This window comes from Micropterus dolomieu, linkage group LG16 (assembly GCF_021292245.1).
Source record: "Micropterus dolomieu isolate WLL.071019.BEF.003 ecotype Adirondacks linkage group LG16, ASM2129224v1, whole genome shotgun sequence".
Lineage (NCBI taxonomy): Eukaryota > Metazoa > Chordata > Actinopteri > Centrarchiformes > Centrarchidae > Micropterus > Micropterus dolomieu.
In genome coordinates, this window is record NC_060165.1 from 7012203 (window position 1) to 7035263 (window position 23061).

General features: G+C 40.6%; 2 protein-coding genes across 3 annotated transcripts in view; one reads left to right on the plus strand and one right to left on the minus strand.

Annotated features, from left to right (window-relative positions):
- LOC123985178 (synapsin-3-like) overlaps positions 1 to 23061 on the minus strand; it is a 112434-nt gene that overhangs the window by 39389 nt on the left and 49984 nt on the right. The window lies entirely within an intron of this gene.
- Positions 3711 to 23034, plus strand: LOC123985179 (metalloproteinase inhibitor 3). The gene is made up of 5 exons (XM_046072600.1): positions 3711 to 3990; positions 12761 to 12843; positions 15016 to 15127; positions 17512 to 17633; positions 20386 to 23034. The coding sequence occupies exons 1-5, from the start codon at positions 3861 to 3863 to the stop codon at positions 20581 to 20583; spliced, it is 645 nt and encodes a 214-aa protein (XP_045928556.1). The 5' UTR covers positions 3711 to 3860; the 3' UTR covers positions 20584 to 23034.

A 23061-nucleotide genomic window follows, 5' to 3' on the forward strand; every position in this document is an offset into this window, starting at 1 on the left:
CTACTGCGCATACATATTAGAAGTATAACCGGTCGGGGTAAAAGTGCAGTTCTGGCTCTGGTTTCACAAGTGGCTATCCATAGCAACCAGGCTTCATTTGGCTCTATCGATGCTCTACATTATTGCCCTTTGTTTAATTAGCCAGGAGTTAGGCATGGCCAAGATGGTGACGGCCGAAGTCACCAACATTCAGCTTCACAATTGCTCTTCAGAAACCTATAGGTCACGTCACGGACACTTCATCCATGTTTTGTACAGTCTGTGCCCTCTACCGAAAGAGGAGATACGCATACCCTGTTATTTCTTTACACGTTTTGTGTTCTTAAGTCTTTTGACACGTCTAGTCGCTCCTCTCGCTCTCATTGACAATGGACCTGTCTGGGAACATCTGAATCAGAACAAGCGCTGGAAGAAGCACTATTTCTTTGCACTTTTACTGAGCAATCCACTAGATCCACTAGAATCTGAAGGCCGGCTGAGCGAGATCAAACAACTGGGTGTGTGTCCCACCCACTGAAACCAAGTGACTACTGGATCTGCACCCATCTATCTAAACCATATCATACAAGTTTACGTTCCTTCTCGGCTGCTACGCTCCTCCAACGAACGCCGCCTGGATCTGCCATCTCTTCACACAAAGCAATCCGAGTCAGAGTTTTTGTTAACTCTTACTTCCTTCCCTAGGTATTTACCCCATTGATGTGATATGTACCATGAGCTCTTACTAGTATTTTTTGCTGCTCTTGCTAGCATGTATTATCAATTGTAGATCTTGTGCTGTATTTTATGCTCTGTTAATGATTGTATGTTGTTACTCAAATGTAAGTCGCTTTGGATAAAAGCTTCAAATGAGTAAATGTAAATGTACAGGTGTCGTGCCAACGTGCGCAACATGTTAAAGCTGTAATGCCAAGTATCTATAGCCTATAAATTTACAGCTGCTTTTATGTCAAACAGTTGTAACGTGTAAATAAGCATCACTTTATGTACGTGGTAAGGTATGTCTTTGTGAAACGTTAATGTTTCTTGTGACGGAATAATCATAGTTGAAGTGTTTGCAGTTTATCAGGCCTGACAAAGCGTTTTTATAGGCAATAAAATTAGCCTATTGTTGACCACAAAATTTGTGTGTTAACATGATTCACAGCTGGGTTAGGCAATAAATAAAACAAAGGAAGTGTCTCTTGCAATTATCCTTATGACATTAATTTTGCTTGCTCTGTGTCAAACAATCCACCTTTTTACAACTAGTTGAAATATGTAGTTTGTAGTATTGCACTTGTCAAAAAGACAGATTATAGCACAGTCCTTATTACCAGTTGAAATACATTGAACTAGCCAATACAGCCCATATAGCCTATGCAGTTTTACACTTTCAAAATAACTGATTCCACCTCACTACTTGTGACTTAAAGGTTCTCAAAATGAATTTATTTCAGTTATGAGCGTCATATTTGAGTTATGGCTGATTATAGCTCACCCAGTCCTTTTAAAATGTTGTAATTCCTTTAAAGGGCCAACACACCCAGTCCACTTGCCAAAAGTGATTGCAGCCTCGACCTTGTGACTTAAATAATAAAGGCAACAAAGGTCTGTCTGTCTTTAATTTCTATAATCATGAGTGTTAGCGGGTGGACGCCCCTTTAAAGCTATTGATGCTGTAACGGAAACCCTTATTAGGTTGGTTTCTTTCTTTTGGCCTGATTCAAGCTGTTTTATCTCTTTATGTACAAGTGAAGTCATACTTAATTTTGCCAAAGTGAATCAATCCTTTCCTCATCCTTCCTGTGGATCAGTACCTTTCTGTTTTCGTCGCCTCATTTGGGTATTCAAAATATAAATCCACCTGTCACACATGCCGATATCATGTCTAACTAAGGAATGTCACAAATCTGTTGGTTCAGGCTTCAGGTCGGAGGCTGAAATAATACCTGACCGGGTATTATCAATGGTTAACGACAGCCGAGCAGCTGAACGTGTTTCCACTAATGTCTGTTGAGCCATCCAACCTGCTCTGGACCTGCAGATGAGACCGTACCTCTGATAACACATGAGGGTGATGTTAAATTTCCACAGATGGTAAATGTACTGTTGTTCCTATCAACTAGACTGAAGCCAGAGATTTGTTGATGTGCTGTACCTGAATGCACCGCTGAACAAACACTGGCTTACTTTCTGGGCAATAGCGAAAGGACAAACATAGTGGATTCTGAATTCTTGATTCCTTGAGTCATGGGTGAGTGGAAACTGTGAAATCATCCATGGCAGTTCCTGTGTATTATTCTAGTCTAAAATAATATATCCTGTATGTTTTTTGAAAGCTCAACTTAATTGTTCTATTTGTAATGCAGGGACAAAATAATCTCATTACGTGGCCAATAAGTTACTTAATTTTCCTAATATCAAATTTATGAAAAAACAGACACCTTTCCCAACTGTTATTTTAATACTAAACTCACTTTTAAAAAGAAATGTGAAGCAATAGCTTATCAGAGCCAAGTATAAAATAAAGTCCATATCTGGCCACGCAGGTTCTTTAAACTGAGATAACTGTTAATGAAGGCACATTAAGGGTCAGAGTTCCCCGACCTGATTATTTCTGTCTTCGTTATATAACTATGAGTAGCGTCAACCCTTAACATAGCTCCCTCTGTCTCTGCAGATAAGCCTCTGCAGCGATAAGACAGCTCCACTCAGGTCCACGAACACAGTCACGAAAGAGAGAATAGAGGGTTTAATTGGCTAATTTGACTGATCGTGCCCTGCAAATCACCTGAGTGAATCCATTTCAGAATGAAATATGACTAAGTGAGGCAGTGAGTGCTGCCTGCAAGGCCATATTAACAGCCACAGGTAACACTGAAATGTCAAGAAATGTCAAAGAAAACTAGGGCCTCCATTTGTTCAATGTTCTTTCTAAGTTCAGAGATAAACTGTCATCTGGTTGCCTCTGATTGCTGCTGCTGACTGAAGGAATCTGGCTGCACCCTGGATTCAACCTGGATACTGGAAGTATTACTAATTAAGGGGGCGTCACAGAGTGGGCAGGATGACTAAGTGAGACTGGGAGAGAAGTGAGCGAAAGGAAAATGCTCTTAACAAAATAACAAAATAAAGCAGCCAGTGTTCAGTATTTATTTTTTGTTTATAGTGCGGGGGTGGGGGGTGGGGTAAAGAGATGTCTGAGAAAAAGTTCAATATCCATTTCAATATATATCTATGTATTGTTGTAACTTTATGTAACTGACATAAAAGATCTTATTTATTATTTATTGATTATCATTTGTGCAGCAGTAAAGGAAGAATTGCCATCAAATTGCATTATCTTTCCAGCTAACCTTAAAGTATATTTTTCTATACATTTCCTACACCTGCTGTATCTCTAACCATTTTCATGACCATTTTCAGTCTAACTCTCACTGTGTAGGAAAATAGGACCAAGTTTGGATATGCATAAACATGGTTTAGCCAATCTGTTCACCTTTGAAACATGTTCAATCTCTCTCTGTTTTTTGTTTTTCTTGTGGCAGTCTGGGAAAATAAGACGAAGCAGGATGAAGTTCCAATATGTCATCGTGTCTGTGATTCCTGATGGCATCACCGGCCGCTGATTGGCCGCTCCGCCCGCGAGCTGCAGAGGTGGAGAGGGGCGTGAACGTATCTCCGGCGCGCTATATGTACGGCTGTGCGCCTCTCCGGGATCAGGGGAGAACGCTCAAGCCAGACGAGAAGCACTAGCGACAACAACCAGAGCAGAGACTTGGACATTACGCACTGCCTACTACTGCAGCAGCCGGAGCAGATCCAGACGGACTCCATACACTTTATTCCAGCCGCAGAGAGGAAAAAAGTTTGGAGAAATGCAGTCAGTCTACCAGCACCTGATCAGCCTGCTGTTTGTCTTCAGCAGCCTGCAGGTTAACCAGCTGACTGAGGGCTGCTCGTGCGCTCTGACGCACCCGCAAGACGCCTTCTGCAACTCCGACATAGGTAAGTAACAGCTTCTGTCGACCCTTTTACTGCCGTTTTTTTTTTTTTTCAGTTTAACCCCATACCGAGAGTAGATGTTGAGATTAAAGTGCTGCCTGCCATTTGGTAAAGCTTATTTTCTGCTAAATCTCTCTAAGTATATAGGACACATAATAACTTGCAATTAAGATCTATAGAGACATTTTTAAGGAACTACTTTTTACTTTCACTCAAGTGTTTACACCAGAACTGTTATTTCTGTTTGTGTCATCCTAAGAGTAACTACTAAGAGTCAAGTGTTAATTTCACTATTTAATTTAACTAAACTTTTAATTCAAGTCAAGGGTTCCCTAACATTTCAAGGAACAGGCATGCTTTTTGTGGCTCACAGGTGATTTATGTATGGTGTGAATTGATAGCAGCTGATAACAGGATCCACAGTCAGCTTAGATATTTTCAAATTGTGCTTATTTATATGCACTCTCTGGTATTTCAGCCACCAGGTTGTAACTTGGATATGTCTGCCCTGTGGTTTTACAAACACTGGGGAGGAGGTGTGTTTACATAGCTTGTTTTACTGCCTGGTGGTTATGCTTTCTCTGACTCCCCAGAATAGTATACAGTAAGGATCTGCCTTAGATAACACTGGTAAAGACTCTGGGATTATCTGATCTGCAGGCAGTTTTGGGGGTGAAATGTGATGAGACAGGGCAGGAGGGCTGCTGATTTCTTGACATGAGTTTCTTTGATTGGTAACCTGTCACTTAAAGCCACACACAGCACATGACCCACACATACAGTCACACTGGCAAATGCAGAAGCTCATAAATCTTTCTGAGTGCAGCTGATATTTTGCTTCAATAGCATTTGACCCAAAAGCCGTCATGAGGCTCGTTCCCTGACACGCAGTCGAACAATAATCTCTCAGTCTAAACTGAGCACGCACACTGCAGCCATGTGTGTAGCCTCTGTTCGCCGTGTTGCCAAGTGTCGACTAACACGTTACAAGGGAAGACCTAGTTTCTGCAGCAATGCCCCTATACACATGCACACTCCGATGTCACTTTTAATGATGCTGCATTTACACTCACCGCTAGAGGCTGATAATGATCAAATACAAATCTCTTATTGATGCTCTGACACCATGAAATGAAAAAGAACTTTTTCATCTTCAATACACATTCAAAATCCCATTAAGACATATATAATTTTATGCCTATCATGTCTGTAAGGTAAATATGAAGCTAGAGCTAAGCTAGGCTAAAATAATCTAGCTTTTACACTTGGGTTTTTGTACAAATTAAACAAACAAGATACAAAACGTTAATTAGTGAGCTTTGGAGGTATTGGTGGGCAGGTTGTTACCTTTGGACAGAGTCCTGCTGGTTGTAGCTTCAAAGTCAACATACGGTCGAGAGTAGTACCAATCTTTTCATCTGAATCGAAACAAATACCCAATAGATTGAACTACTCCTTTTATTAAGACCCTATGTGAAAATATAAAACCTTTATAACCAATAATACATCATATTTTTGTCCCTATAACTCTTCTTTAAAAGATACCCTGTTGGTTTACACTTTTAAATAATTCCACCACAACAAGAAGAAATACTTCACATTAAGGGCATACCATGCCTTTTTAAAAATGCAGTTTCATTAGCAGTGTCCTATTTGCTCATTACATCATCACTGCTCTACAAGGCTTTCCTTTTCCAAAGGCTCTACTGAATGGAGCCAAGAAAATGAGGCTTCTTTGCCCACAAATGTAGGACACAAGCGGTGCATTTTTCGTAGGCGTAAGCCACTTCTTTTGGTTTTGACGTGGGCGGGAGCTCACAATGATGCTTCGGTGAATCCTCTGTAGAGGAGGAGGTGCTAGTTTAGCCTACTAGCCTTCTGAAGACCCCACTTTTTTTATAAGAGGAAACCTGTGAATTAGGACACATAGTTTAGCATAAGGACCCAAACCTCTGAACAGCCAGGCCTGTGGGAGCGTCTTCAGCTAAGTGACCCGGTTGGAGTGAGTGAAAATGCCGCTTCCACAAACATGCATGCAATGCCTTTCACAGTCCTTCAGATCTTCATATAGCTTGTGGTGTTGGCAACCGCTGTGACTTGTCAGTGTAGAATGTGGGACTGACTTCAATGGGTGCACTGATCAGTTGTGAGCCCCACAAATCCCATTTTCAAGGTCCTGGCTTAGGTCGAGGTGTGCTTTGAATGCTCACAGTCCCTCGTATACCTCTGTCCTCTGAGGGAAACACTTCTGATACACTGGTTGGGTGCAGAGCACAAATGTCACAGCTAGTAACATTCATTAATCTAGGTCATATTTACTTATACTGCATGTTCAGTCAAAGTTAGAATTGTGATGAAAAATCTCCAGGCTAATGTTAAAACCAACATGTCAGAGGGTCTAAATATGTTAAAACAGACCCAGCATTCAGCACTACATTGCATCAGTTTAGATGTATAATGTGAATGTGTACAGGACACATTCTCAAATAACACAATGTGATCCTCCTGACCTGGTTCATTCTTTAATTTGACGCCTATTTCAATAACCTCAGACTTAAAGCTGCACTTCTGCTTCTGTCACCAAGCCTAGTTAAAATATGGACATGTGGAAAACAAAAGAACGCATGGGGTTGAAATGCTAATGCGGCAAGGGAGAAACCCTGTAATTCTCATCGTCGACTTCAAAGGCGACCGGCCCAAATCTTCCCAATTTAAGAAACATAGTTGAAATCAAAGAGTTTTGCTGGTTTTCTTGGCCCTGACCCATAAGCACTCCGCTGGATGAATAACAATTAGGTTAAAGGGTTGGAAATTGGGTTATTGGAGGTTGTCACTCTTTATTTGACAAATTCAAATAGAAATATTCAAGAGCATGATGGTTCTCTAAGAACTGGTTACGTTTTTTTTTGTGTCTGGCTTTCCCTTCATTTTGATAGTGGTATGCTAGAGTGACCTGAAACCCATTTGGGTAAATTTTCTTGGCTGCCATGTGAGCACTTCCTGATAATATGTAACTTCTGTGGTTTGTATTCAGATAAGTCAGAAAATTCACCACAGTGCGTTTGTCCGGGTTAACTCTGTTCTGTTCAGGTTAGTGACGTCCTGTCAGTCTCCCCTGCTAACATACCTGGGCACCAGGCAATGACCTGGCTGAATTCTTATGCAGAGCTCTAGTTGGCTGCTATTAGGCTGCTGGGTTAAAGCAGCCCATTCACAAGGGGGAATGAGCAGCGCTTGTTTTTCCAAAGCCCTCCAAAAGCAAGATTAGAGGCCCCCGCAGTAAACTTTAACCCTGAGATTTAATGTCGCTCTGTAACAACGCCAGTTCCAAGTGGTGCGGGTGACTGGAGCAAACCTTTACATGCCTGACCGTGAACCAGGTCAGTTGCTGAGGATTAGCGTGATGTGTGTGACTGCTCGGTTTGGGATTGAGAATCCCGCTCTGCTTTGGGTATTTCGTTGCACAGACGAGCTTTGTCAAACAAGTGCAGCATAGCAGGTTTAGATCGATGCATGGCCTGAGGCTTTGTGACGACGCTCTCCTGGTACCATTACATCCTCAACCTTCTAAGGAGTTATTTTAGTTAAATCACTTCTCCCTCAGTCAGCCACCCCCCACCCCTCATCTGCAGGTCAACAGGTGACAGATGATAAACTGAGCAAAGCCAGGACTCCTGTTATGAGAAGCATTATGTAAGTTTGGACCAGATATCTGTTGTTTTCCCCAAAGTATGCTAAAATACGATGAGATGACAAAGGTTCTGAATTCAGTACAAGCATGTGATGTCCGTCCCCTGGCGCCAGGCATATCAAATCTCCACTCCGCTCCTCCCCTCTGTGGTGACCACACAGCCCCTCAGGCGTTCACTGTTTTTAACAGGAGGCCAGCACAGGGGCGATGGACATAAGCCCAGCAAACACTCATGATCATGCAATGACAGTTACAGCACAAACCAATGATTTTATCAACTTCAGTTATACTTTAAAAGGAAGCAGTGAGTAATTTGACCTTTAATGACTTTGCAACAATTAATACAATTAACTTGTCATCAGAATGCCACCTTTAGCCATCTCGGCTTGTGAAAAGTCAGACTTTTACAAACCACAGCAGTACAAGTCAATGACTCTAAGCAGAGATCAAACTGCAAATAGAAATTCAATTTAATAATATTGACATTTAAAAAACAGTTACCTGGCCAACAAGTCTAAAAAGAGAAGATCAGAGGTGCCAGTGAGACAAAGATAGGCAAGTAAATGAATGGTGAAGATAAAAAGATATGAAAAACACCAGGCCAACTGTCAGGAGTTGGCTGTGACTCTCTTTGCAGTGCACTCAAAGATACTCACTAATTTGGAATTGGGGGTTTGTTGTGAAGAAATTTATCTTAAATACATTGGCAAAGCTTACTAAAGACTTACACAACTTTCGTTTTTGAGGTAAGCTGGCGTGATATTTGAATTTAAATGACTAGTTGCTCAAAGATTCCCGTGCCTCAATCCAATAGGAGGTTTTAGTGAAAGGGAAACGTGCCTTGTTGAAAACTGGAAAAATATCACTTTGTCAAACATCAAAAGTTACCCTGTGGTAAATTTACAAATTCTGGGATATTGACACTGGTGGACATAGAACGTTCCCTGTTGTCACACAAACAGACCACAATAGTATCAAAGGCACTGATAAAAACTCTCCTTTGCTACCAGTAAGTGGACGTTACAGGGTTTATGCTCTGGTGTTTCAGAGGATTCAGTTTCAGTGTTTATTTTTGAGCATGATAGTGCGTAGAATTCCTCATCCTCCCACTCGCCTCCTCACACTTGGACCACTTTCTGCATTCTAAAATCACCGTCACTCGCCCCGTGCCTCGCTTTCTTTCTCTCACACACACACACACACACACACACACACACACACACACACACACACACACACACATGAGTAACCTTATTCTTGTCATTCCTGCAGTTTGCCACATTGTACGTAGGCTGAAATGGATGTTTAACTAAATTACATGCTCACCTTAAGGTTTAGCATTTGCATTCACACTTGTGTAATCCACTGCCTTAGGAAAGAGATACCGAGTGAAAAATGGATTCACTTTTTCGTTTTCTTTTCTGTCAGGCCCTGGTTACCTCTCTTATCACGAAAAGCCTCCCACTCTTGAAAATGTATGTCAGATCCTCTGCCGAAGATGAATACTTGTGCGTCACGGCCCCGGGCTGTAATTCCTCATGTTTAGCTAAGGTGTGTGTGTGTGTGTGTGTGTGTGTGTGTGTGTGTGTGTGTAAATTAACTACTAGGTTATTAACTATGTCATGTGATACCAGCAGGCATAACCTTTAAGGTGCTTTCAGACAGCGAGCCCATTGCTGCATGGCAACCACAATAACCACACCAAGGGAAACTATAAAGTATACACTGGTATTTTGAGTTCAGCTTTATAGTCTGATTATCCAGTCTGGTACAATTAACTATGTTTATGACTAGATGGGGAAATTGTAATTAGCAGGTGTTGAAATGGCATGAAACTAAATCATCAAGTACTAGTGGCTGACTGGTCGACTGGCTAACTAGCTTACACTTTCTGAGTGGAGGCTAGTTAGCCTAGTTTACTAGCATATGCTTTTTGAGTGGAAAACAAACTATACACAATGAGTTTTTTCCAAATGATGTAAAGGGACAGACATCTTAAAGGTTCAGTGTGTAAGTTTTAATGGCATGTAGTGTTGAGGGTTGCAAATTGCATTAATTATCACTGTGCATGCACTTGCTCTGTCACATTTCCCCATGAGGTTGTACCATATATATCAATTTAATTTCTAAGTCCTACAACAAAAAGGCTGTGAAAACTGTCAACATATGTGTATGTAGATAGAAATGGCTCATTCTAAGGTAATAAAAACATAACGGTTCATTATGTAAGGTCTTATACACCACTGGAAACATAGTTGTGAATAATATATTGCACTTCTGTCGATAGATCCTCCTAAATTATACACACTGGACCTTTAAATTAATGGTTGATAGCCATAGCTAAATGGGCTTGTTGACAAGGTGTGGGGGCTGGGAATGTACAAAAAGTTTCTATATCTTACTTAGTAAACTGTATTGTGAAGCATCAAACAGTTACAACAGCATAAAACTAATCAGTGTTTCTATATTAATATGTAAATGTATGCAGCAAGATGCCACAAACTTTGATCATATTATCACCCTCTGTAGGAGAAGCAGTGGTGTCAGATTTTGTTCAGTAAAAATTGAAAGTAGGAATTGGTGAATATACATCGTTATGAGGAAATATATACAGACAAATGTACATGTACAGATAGTTAAGTGCAAGGGGTATGGGGCTACAATAAACACTTTTATCTACACAGTATGGCCATAGTTTCCAGTTGAATCAGGGTAATGTGAGATGACATTATGAAACTGGGTTAAATAAACACTAGTAATGTAGACTTTTTTTTTTTGATGTGAGCAGACAGCCCAGCGGTTGTACTTAAATATATTTGCTGAATGGAGAGGAGGTCAAGGGGTCAATGAGGGGAATGACAAAAATCTTCTGTCTCTGGAGAAGCTGAGGCCCTTCACACATTCCCTTGGGTGATGGCACCATCACTTGCCAATTAGTGGCTGCCATCCAACAAGAGGGTCCTATCTGGATGTACTTCAGTAAAATCAGCCAACCTGTGGCTCTTCAAACATGAACATTTGTTTCTTCCGAGGGTTGGTTTTGAGATCAGGGCAGAGTGAGAAACTTTTAGGTGACCTGAAAATAACGGTAGCAGTGTATTTAACAGAAGCAAAAGTATCCTGTTATATCTGCACATTCCTCTGTAATTGTGCCCCAGTTCCTCTGTAATTGCAGCTGCAAATGTCTGTCAGACAGCATTTGGGTTCATTTAGCAGAGGTCCATGAGTCAATAGCATTCTTTGGCGCATATTAAAAGAGCTGACTGATGATTGATGGATTATAGGTTCTGCAGCAAGTTATTGTGAAAGGACAGGCACATTAATGCTATTGGTACATTAATACCAGAAGGTCTAAAATTACATGCATTTACCTGGGCTGTGTGATTTCTGGTGAAGCTGTGAAATTGAGTATAACAATGCTGACAGGTGGGAAGAAAAAAACTATCCACTCTGCTGAAGAAGCTGAGTGTTACTTCACATGCAGTTTGAAAGATATTTCCAATTTTGCTGTTCTGCAGAGCTGCATGGATTAAGTTCATATGAATAAAAACCAACACCAAATTGGTTTGGATATATTCAAACGAAACCGATGGTGCCAAATCCTGAACTACATTAATGTTTAGTTATGTTTAATTTTGTCCAATACAGTCCTCAGCTGTAATTTGTTTTAAGTGCTAATTAGCTAATCTTTGCATTCTAATATGTAGTACAATATAATTATCTAATATTAGATCTTAACATCTAATATGTAAGTACAGCCTCACAAAGCCACTCACCTGACCTCTCCTTTTGTCATAAACAAATCAAAAAGAATTATCCTTTTGTAGTTCATACTCATTGATGACCAAAAACATTAAATTAAATTCAAATGAACCAATTAGAGTTCACTGTATTTTTATTGGTAAGCTGCTGGACATTCCTTTTAATGTGTCCATACTGGCTCAAAATAAGATTATTGGAGTTATTTAAATTAACGCTTGGTTCAAATCTTCATGTCCAAAATACATATGTGGGCACCACTTTTGGGTGGCAGTGCTGTAACTGCATCCTGTTTGAGTTTTATTTTTATGCCCATTTCCATTCGCCTGGAAGTAGGACAGCTAGACAAACAGCCCAAACAGAAAATGCCACATGCCTCATTTCTTTCACCAGTCAAAAAACAAAGAAAGGCTTAAAATCTTTTCCTTTATGGGGAATGTGAGCCCCCGAGGAATGTGTAAGGAAATGCCACTGGGAGAAGATAACAAACATAGCCGGTGTTAGTTGTGTCTGCGGCCAGTCGGGTGTGGGTAGCAGGTGAACATCAGAGGATTGATTGCTTAAGCAGGGCCCGCAGTTCTGGTTAGTCTATTCATCGGCTCAAAGTATCACTCATTTCTACACTCCCAGCTCCCTGGCCTTCCACAATAAGCCCCCTTACTCCTACATGAGTGAAAGCAAACAAATCAAAGTTGCTGCCGAAGTTTTCACCTTGCCAAAGTTTACATGAGGGTCCTGCACACAGATAAGATCTTTTTCAAACCCTGATCCCAATATAGAAGGAAACCTGTTTTAAATACACACTGCACCTTTTTTTTCCCCTCATGTCTGTGTTCCGGTGTTTTTAACTCACAAAAAGCTGAGGGGAGTCACGTTCAGCCAATTCTGATTCTGAATAATGAGTCAAATCGAAGATACAAAAAGTGGATGTGACATTTCCTGTGATTGCTTCAAGTCCTATATATGAGCAGTCATCCAAAAAATCTTTAATACTTGCAGTGAGATTGCAGCCTTGATACATGAACAAGGCCTCTTACTCTTTTCCTTCAATTTCTGTATGAAACTCAAAAGTCCCTGTAGTGTTTTTCCCACTGCCCTCCCTTTACAAACAGCTGTAATGCAGAAAATCGGATAAACGGATTAACTATGGTGCCAACCTCGTCCTGAAATGGTATTTATAATGGGTTTGCTAATGCCTCCTATTGGCCGAGTCACTGTGATATTTGATGAATTGGAGAGGAAAGCTAAAGGTTATATGATAGAGGAATGTGACAGTTTGGTCTGATCATTTCATAGTCACTATTCTGTGTCTTCTCTTCACAGTGATTCGAGCTAAAGTGGTGGGCAAGAAGCTCCTGAGAGATGGACCTTTTGGAACAATGCGCTACACGGTCAAGCAAATGAAGGTGAGAGCGTCAATCCTCTGCTGATGTTGAATATATAACTTAATGAATTAATAAATTAGTGCTTTAAAGATGCTGTAGGTTAATGTCTTATACTTTAGACAAAGCCAGGCTAACTGCTTCCCCCTGCTTTCAGTCTTTATGATAACTGTACTGGCTCTAGCTGTAGCTTCATATTAAGCTCACACAGCTTAGCTTAGCAGCAGACTGGAAGCAAGAGTAAACAGCTAGTCTACCAACATCTCTAAAGCTTAGTAATGAACACATTGTATCTCACAACTTGTATATACACATTTCTGTCTGTGTAGGTGTTAAACAAATGTGTGGAATCTTATTATTTTCTATTTTTTTTTTTTTACATTAGACAGAGCTAGGCTAGCTGTGTCCCCCTGCTTTAAGTCTTTAGCTAAGCTAAGCTAATCACCCCTCTGGCTCTAGCTCCATACTTAGCCCACAGATATGAGAGTGGCATTGATCCTCTCATCTAACACTCTGTTAGAAAGCGAGCAAGTGTACTTCCCAAAGTACTGAACTATTTTTTGTTAATGTAGGGAAGGGATGAAGAGAGGCAGCAGAATGCAGTGGGGTTCACATTGGACATTACATCCAGCATTGTTGTCTGCGTCTTACAATATTTAAAGCAGTCAGCAAATTTGTTGATAAAATGAAGTAGCTAATAATGTTAAAAGTTGAGAAAGTTTCATCTTTTTGTGACGCCATGATTCTTTTTTTTTTTAAATGTATATAGTGTTAATTTTTATTAAGGGCCTTGCTCAATGGTAGCTCGGTGGTGGTACTAAGGGACGGGCAAGTGCTGCTTTTTTCCACATAACCCCACCCAGATTTATCCTGCCGGTCCGGGGATTGTACCTCGACAACCTCCCAGACACAAGCTCACTTCTGTAACCTTTAGGCCACTACTGCCTCTATACTGTGCTCTGTCAAGGGTCAAGAAGTCTCATTGAAATACATGTGATGTCTGTTTTTGATCAATCATACTTCAAGTAATGATCAGCTCAGGAATCAGTTAGAGATGTCATGCTCAATGACCCCACATGACAAATTCTCTGCTGTGTACAAGCTATGATTCTGATGGTAACCACAAGGCCACTGCAGTGTAATTAACATGAAATAAGAAACAAACCTATTTTTCTTCCATTTAAGAATACTCTTTGATGTCCTAGGTAAAAGCCCAAAGGCACATAAAATGTCATACACTGGATGTGACCGGAACTCTTTACTTACAAGACTGTCTCTCCGCCCCCTCAGCTGCTGTATAATAGCTGAAAAGCAGTTTGAGGTACTTAGCCTGAAAGCCTGTTCTTCACTTCCTCTATATTCTTACATAACGCTGCATATTTCTGATAGATGCTGACATCGGCCTGCTGCTCAGACAGGAGCCAGGCCGGAGGATTAGCAGGCTTACTGGCATTACAGCTCAACCAAACTCCTTGCTCTGAGTGTAAACATTTCAGTCATGTCATGTGCTGCATCAGTACAATCCCAGTTTGTACAAAGACATTAAGTGGCCTCTTGTTAGTGAAGCACACCCATCATCACTGCAAGGATTATCCTCAGGAATCAGATGTGACCTCTGCACCTCTTGTGTTATTTATTTGTATTACAGTCTGCTGGCTTATACTGTAAACAGTGGTTTTCCTTGGGGACTATAATAGAATACAATTCCCTCCAAATTTCAACAAATCCTATGAGATGAATGCCTTTGGCGTTCCCAAAGTTCTGCAGTTTCAGGCTTAAGTAACAGTTTGTTCTGCTTTTCTGGGAGTGACGCGTCTAACAGGGATTTCCTGTTGTTCCCAGACAAATAAATCACACTGAAAACAGTTCTAAAGGCAAACGCTGACTGATGGCTCTGCATACCTGAGCTGAATGGAAGGAGCTGAAGTCCACGGTTCAGCAGTGACCTTGCCAAAGCATTAAAGTCAGAGCACGTTACACAATGTAATCATGTTATCTATGACTTAGTTAATGGCAGAGCCTAATACTCCCTCTGCCGCGAAGCATTCCTTAAGGAATGACATCTGATAAGCCGGCGTATTCATTCTTGATGATTTTTGAGGAGGTGGAGTCAGGTGCGTAGTGCCAGGGTTAGGGGTACACCATTGCACTTTCTATTCAGGTTTTAACTCCGGTTTTATTTCTCTTGTCTTGCAGATGTACAAAGGATTTGAAAAAGTCCAGCATGTGCAGCACATTTACACAGACGCCTCAGAGAGTTTGTGCGGTGTTAAGTTTGACATCAACAAGTACCAGTACCTGATCACAGGTAAGTCTAATTTACACCCTTAAATGTTAAATTATGCTTGTATGTGGATGATTGGTTAAAGGGACAAGCACGCCTAATAAGAATAATGGTGAAGGCTAAAACGTAAAAAGTATCAGTACCACAAGTAGAGAAGAGTCAATGAGGTGAGTCAATAATATCCACAACAAAGCAATAACTTTCTAAAGTTTGCTCACATTAGCTAACGTTAACCACCATGAGCTACTGGTCATACCAGGCCAAGTAAGGCTGTAAGTGCATTTTATTGGTTATTAATTAACATTCTCAATTGTAAGAGGAAGAATGTGTTATGTGAGTGTCGCTTTAAGTGAGCAGGGAAGGTTTTACGAAAGACCCTATAAAGTTGCATTATGGGAACGGTAGAATCCAAAAGTGGCCATCTCAATTATAAACTAGCAGTTTTTCTACAATAAAATTATTTCAATAATTAAAACCCCACAATGCGCAAAATCCCACTACCACTTCAGGAAGCCATTGTATACTACATTCAGATGTCACTGTTACGGTTCAACTTCTTGCTGTTTGATAGACTGCACTCTTAAAAATTAAAGTGTACAATTCAAGATGGATAATATCTTGAATTGTGCACTTTGTGACTGTCCCTAACTTTATTTTTTCGTCCCTGATAAATTTTCCTCCCTAAGTTACAGCCTTGGACACATCTCTTAAAAGCAAAGTCCATTTCAACCAGAAAGATGCTGAAATCACATCCGTCAGGTTACTGTTGCCGCTGTTGTTAAACGCTTGCTCCTACTCAGTGGCCTTTCAAAGTCTTGCTAGCAGCACTGTGAGTTTGTTTAGCCTGACGCACTCCCTCGGTCCTCTCCTTCATTTGTCCTGTGACACAAACTTTCCTACTATTTATAACCTACCATTTGCCACTGTGCAAAGTAGGTAAAGCAGGGGTCCTTTTCTCGTTTCCCTCAACTTCTCAGGCCAGAAAGCAGTTTTTCTCTCTCTCACAACTTGCAATTAACAGCTAGCAGGAAGCGACTGTTGTTTTGTAGCAGAAGCTTTTTATGAGTTGATATTTCCAACAGAGGTGCAGTTTACTTTGGACCCTGCTGTGCTTGGCGTGTATAACTGTCGCTAAGTCCCGACCTGTAAATACTGCAGCTACACCCCATAGTGCAAGTAAATGAGCTGGCGTTGCCAGGTAGCAACGGATATGTTTACCCCATCCGAGTGTGAGTGACGTCACTGACGTCTTTCACTGCTCTCAGGGCGTCTATAAAAAGTCCTGCATATGATCAAGACTGCATTACGGGCAATTTAAACGCACCAGGGCCTGTGAGACACCTGCTTGGCTCTCCTTTGATCAAGCCTTGAGTGCCCAGGTCCTGATTAGTATTTTAGGAGCATGTCACACAGTCAACACCATGTAATAAGCCTGCAAGGGACTCCATTAATCCCAGTGCGGGGATGCAGGCAGAGCAGGAAGCTCAGGGGGGTCGAAGACGCACATATTTGTAAGCTGTCAAAATCCTGCGTGGTGACAACACAGTGAAGGAGACAGACATATGGTGACAAATCATGATGTTCCTGAGAGCTGGCAGGCTACCGTGGTGCACCTGTTTCAAGAGTCAGTAAGCTGCAAACGGTCTGACGCTAAAAATAGACGTCTGCTGACCTTTAGGATATTCAGAAATAGGGGTGTTGGTTTAATATGGGCTTACTGTATGAGATTGTCTTACCATACATAAACAAGTTGGATTGCATGAGTGGTATGTTTATATTATCCTATGTTACATTCAGAGGATTTTGAAATTAGACAAATAACAAGAGCATGAGTGCTTTCATGGCCTCATGGTTCGAGAATAAGTAAGGATTTTTTCTCTAAAAGGGGCTACCAGCAATATGATACCAACTTCGATTAAGTGCTGCTGTGTTGGCAATGTTTGTTCACTGCTTTGGTCCAGTCTGAACAATCTTTGGATGGATTGCCATGACATGTCACACACATTCATGTTCCCATTAGTGATTTGTAGTAACTTTGGTTATCCATCAGCTTTTCCTCTAATACGTACAAAACTAACATGACACTCCTATCACTCAGCTGTAGCTGCTGTCTGTGTTAAGCGCCAATTAGCATGCTAACATGTTAAGCTAAGATGGTGAGCACGGTATACATTATACCTGCTAAACATATGCATGTTAGCATTGTCATTGTGAACATGTTGCAGACAATAGCATTTAGCTCAAAGCACCGCTATACCTAAGTATAGCATTGCTGTAGACGATCAGGCCATTATCAAATATGACTATTTTGCTAAGTTTCCAAGTGACACAATTTTTTTAGATAGAGCTTTAAGTTTCAACTTGGGAGTGAACATGTTAACTCCAAACTCCCTCCATTCTTTTCTCAGGCCGAGTGTACGATGACAAGGTCTACACAGGGCTGTGCAACTTCAACGAGCGGTGGGAGCGCCTCTCATTATCCCAGAAGAAAGGCATCAACCATCGCTACCAGCTGGGATGCAACTGCAGGGTGAGTGGAAACCAGCGACCTCAGCCCGGCAAGGACAAGAAAGTTGAGGCAAGAGGAGGCAGGAGGAGGATGAAGAGAAGGAGGAGCTAGAGCTTACTGCTCTTTAATTTTACAACTAAAACTGAACTTAATATTGCTGTAATGGGTTGACCGCTTATATAAAGTCCATTAAAGTTCTTCTTAGTGATTTTAGTAGGAAGGAAATACTTACATTATCTGTGGTGCCTTTTTGTATGTGAAGGATCAAACCAATTCATGCTCATTGAAGCTACAGTTGGACGTCCATTGCAAATGGAGACAAGCCACCCAACAGACACAGAGAAAAAATCATTTACTTAAACAACCTTCATGGTTACATGGCTTTTGTGCTGTATTATTGTTATTTAGACTGAATTATGAGTCAAATTCCCATTATTATACATCATGGATGTTCAGCAGAGACAGAAATAGAGAGAAAACAAGTTTTACCACTACCATTGGGAGTCATTAATAACAGCTCTGGAATCCGCTCAAGTCTTCATTCCCAGTTTTATGGGACTCAAACATGTAGCCTGCTGCTGTGCAGCTGCTGACCCCCACCGCTCCAAACGTCCTACTGTACAGCAGTGTTCTGGACATCTGCTAACACCATCGTCCCTATCAGTATAAGTGGATTAGCAGAGAGACCTGTTTGTTCGTAGTGCGGGCCAGCGCCTGTAGACTGTGTTCAGTGTGTACATGGCAGCAGCCCAGAGGCATCCAGAGAAGGCCATCGATCACCTGAGACTTCAGCACGAGAGTCAGTAAGCACAGGCAGGGATAAACAGCATCACACTCATTAAACGTACTCCACTGTCCCTGTCCTCCACATTCCTCCACAAATGATAATTTACTGCACTGGAAAGGAAATGTGTCGGTTAGAAAATAATTCTCCACAGATCATTAAAAACACTAAAACCAGGAAGTTATGTCGAACATCTCTGAACCGGGGAGGACAGACTCTCCAGGCTTGAGTAACAAAAACACCCAAAATGGGAAGTGTGCCCTCTAACTTGCTAATAGGATTTTCTGGCTCATTCAGATAAGTGCAGCTCTATGTTCCTGATGAGTCTGTTTTGCTGTCACTAAAAAGAGCTTTTCCGTTCATCACCTCTCTGAGTACATTTGTAAGTCTTCCTGTCAATTCATGCTTTTTGTGTGAGCACCTGGAGGCGTGACGCACGAAAGAAGCCCAGTACAATCTAAACGAATCATTGAGAAACAAAAACATCACCGCTTCAGGAAGATGGCTTAGGTTCATTTAATTTTCCACAGCACAAAGCATACGAATGCCAGGGTATGCTTACTGGTTTTGCACTTAGTTCTTTAAGAATCTGCCTTTTTACACCTCCCCTATTAATCTGCTGCAGTGAATGACTGAAAGCAAAAGCTGAACAGCAGTAGAGCAAAGATGCGATTTCATGGTGTAGAGATGTTTCACCAAGCGCATGTTCACCCTTTTATATTTCATCCAAATCATATACTCACTTCCTTTTTCATTAATTATCCAAGCTTATTTCTCTCGTACAGTTGTGAGTTGCTTTTTTTTTTTTCATATGTTAAAGGATCATTAAACTTCTAGACTGTAGACTCACTGTAGTTGCACAATTATGGTTAGCTTCAACATGAAAATAACCCCAATACATCACTACAGGCACGTCCTCAATTTTGTTAAATATACCTATTTGGCAAGATGTAGGTGAAGAAATCTCACTCTCACATCAGTATGCTAAATTTGAAGTCAGACCGTTGCAGAGAGAAACGGTAGCATTGAGATTGTAAGCAGAGAGAAACGGCTAGCTTTGCTCTATCCAAAGCAAACACATTAAACAAACAAGATACAACTTGTTATTTAGTGGTTTAGAGGTACTAAAAGTTAGTTTTTGTAAACTTTGACTTAATAAGACTGTTTCCCCATATTTTCAATCTGTATACTTGCTGAGCTAATTGCCTGCTGATTAAATACAGTTATTTTAAGTATTTCACCCCCTGTCATAGTTACACAAGCACATCCAACCTGTGCCATATTTCCCAGCACTCTCTCCTCATTAACAAAATACATGCATTCATCAATCTTTATTTGAACATGATGTTCATAATGTGTGTGCATCAAAGAATTTTCAAAGTAAATATACTTTAAATCCAAGGGTGATTAAAGCATAGATGCTTTATAACTTATGGTCTTTTCTACAAAAGTAAAGTAGTTTCTCCAGCACTGCTCATCGAGGAGCGTGCGTGTATGTAATTAAAAGCGTCCTGTCAACCACCTAGCCTGTCTAATTTGCCTGCAGCCTTAAACTTCACCAGGAGAGGTCACTGTAACTGAAGCTTCGAGTAATGAACCCATTTTCGAAACAATTAGCTCATGTGGTTCAGTGCTTCACAAAAACTTAATTTGCCCATCACTACTAATCTACTCACAAATAAAGCTTCCCCAAGGTTAACACAGGCAGATGGAGCAAGATGAAGTGAGGACTCGAAGCACGCTGTTCTCTATCTTGTTTACAGGAAAATGGCTGAACTGATCATGTGACTATTAATAGCCAGTGAGACCAGTGAGATGTAACCTAACAAAGGGTGGGATTGAGTATTAGGGTATGTTACGTAAAGAAGGGAAAGGAGATGCACAACTATTTAACTAAAAAACACAGTGAGTCTACACTAGTCATTGCTATTATCCACGTTTGTTTCCTGCTTCAAGGCTACATCTTTAGTTTCGCTTCTGTCTCTGTAGATTAAGCCCTGCAACTACCTGCCCTGCTTTGTGACCTCAAAGAACGAGTGCCTATGGACGGACATGCTGTCCCACTTCGGCTATCCCGGCTACCAGTCCCGGCACTACGCCTGCATCCAGCAGAAGGAGGGCTACTGCAGCTGGTACCGGGGCATGACCACCCGCGACAAAACCACCATCAACGCCACCGACCCCTGAACACACCAATCCTACCCGAAATCCACTGCCACCTCCCTGACTCCGTCCCGTCCCGATCACTTCTAGAGTATTACAGGACTCTTAAAGCTCACTGGCCTGGGTGACAGCTTCTTTTAAAGGGGCATAAAAAGATCAAATCCATTATAGTGCCTGTTTCGTAGCACTTCTAATAGAAAACAATACCTTTTTTGTTGTGCTGATCACCCTGGTGAACTCTATTATCATTTTCCCAAACCCCATTTCAAACAGTCCTTGCACCAGACTGTCCAATTAGGGTTCAGTGGTGTTAAAAGGTGACAAAGACAGACAGTAAAAATGCCAATAAGAAGTGTAAGACTTCAGTAGGCCTCTATTGGATCTTCAGAGATGAGGAAGTAATCTCAAATCATTGGTGTTAATTAGTGACCTGCAGTCAGCCTACTGCTAACCTAGTATTATGGTTATTTTATGCATTGAAGCAGTTTATCTTTGAAGAGCAAGGACTCTCAAAACTCAAGGTCATGAAGTATCACATGAAGTTCAATCCTAGATTGATATACAGCCAATGATTACTATGTAAATTTGAGATGTAAAGCGGTTACATTGTTGCTACTGAACTGCTCTTGCTAGCATGAGACTCGTGCAGTTGTGCACATCAGCAATACAGAGCAGAGACAAGAATTTTTTCAACACTACAGATCGAGTGATAATGTGAGGTATGATCTCTAAAAGTTATACCTCTTATTTTGGCTCCAAAAGACTTTGAAAATGGTATTGTTTTACAGTGAAGTATACATGATTACGTTCAGTTTTTACTGTAACATGTGTCTTTATGGATAGTGGTATCTCTGCTTACCTGAATGTTTGCAATGTAACTCATTTTGCAGTTATATCACAAACAACACCCTTTCTGTTCAGCACTGATGAATATCAGAGAAATGCTAAAAAATGTCTGTCTGTTACAGTGCCAACGCATGGAAGAGCTCACTTCTTGCAGAGATGATGATATCTTATTTTTTGCTGTATATAACATAAGCTACAGAAATGAACTATCAACTCAGCTGAAACCTCTGTAATACATTTATTTATATGTTTATGGGATTACATTGTAACCATAAGGTAAAACTGCAAAAATATATAAAAACAGGTCAGACTACATTGTGACAACCATCACAGCCTGTGGAATTGTCCAGAGTGAAAGACCAGCATCTCCAGTGGTATGGTACTTATGGTACTTTGTTTTGGTTAGCTTGATCATACTTCCCCTGACTGGTACCAATCCAATGAAAGTCAAGTATAAACAGAGGTTTCAGACATATTTTGTAAGTGTATATTCAATCTTTTTGTATTTAACTATTTCAAATGGACATTATATATATAAATATATACATATAGACAATATTGTCACTAAATTCATTCTTCACCTTTACCCATGCAGGGTTTTTTCTTATTTTTTTTCCCGGAGCCGTACCTTCAGTCCATTCCATTAACAGATACAGGTTTGCCTCAAAGGGGGTAAAAGCCCCTTCATCACTAACACTAAAATAATATTGCATCACTAATACAGGCAGCACTGATGACACAAACTGGGGCTTTGACCAAGCTAGTTGTTTTCAATAGAGCAGTTTGACGTTTTGGGAAATACACTTTTTTGTTAAACCTGCTCTTATGTCTGTACGCTTAATATGAAGCTATAGCCAGCAGCTTACATCAAACTCATTTCTAGCTTACAGCATCATAAAAACAGGAAACAGCTAAAAGTAATATTTGCCTACCAGCACCGCTATCATGTTGTCATATCTCCTTTGTTTAACTAACAGAAATACCAAAGTGTAACAACAATAAGTTTAGATATTCATGGAGTTATGTGCTGGACTATTTCTTGGCCAGGCACAGTGATATTCTGGAGTCTTGCCATTTGTAGACAGGTTTAGTCTTTATACTAAGCTAAGCTAACCCTCTCGTGGCTGTAGCTTTATATTTAACAGACAGGCATGAGAAGGGTACAGAAATTTTCTAAAACAGCATTTACACCCCTTCCGGATCCTAAAACCTTCCTCTAAAGTCCGATCAAATCAGAGGAGGACGACAGCACTGCAACATACATTATTAAGTAGCATTGTGTTTTTAAGGGGATATAAGAAAAGTTAATAATTACTGGCCTCTAGAGGGAAAACACTTTGTGTAAAGCAAACAAGTGTATGACAAGACTTTTTCTCCTGCTTTGGCATATCTGTGTCACTATTTCTGTGGTTCATGTTTGTGTAAATATACTGTCTGCTTAACACAGAAACACTTGGTCAAGTTTGATCCTTAAAAAAATCTAATTGAGGAAGCTGTGTACAGTTTGTGTGTAATCACTGATTCCTGAAGTGTGTGTGTGGGGGGAGGGGGCTCGTAGGGGTTATGGAAATGTTTGACTTAATTTCTGTGTTTTATATTTTTATAATAAAGATTTAATGAAAAAATGGGCCACACAGTGTTTATGGTGATTTTTTT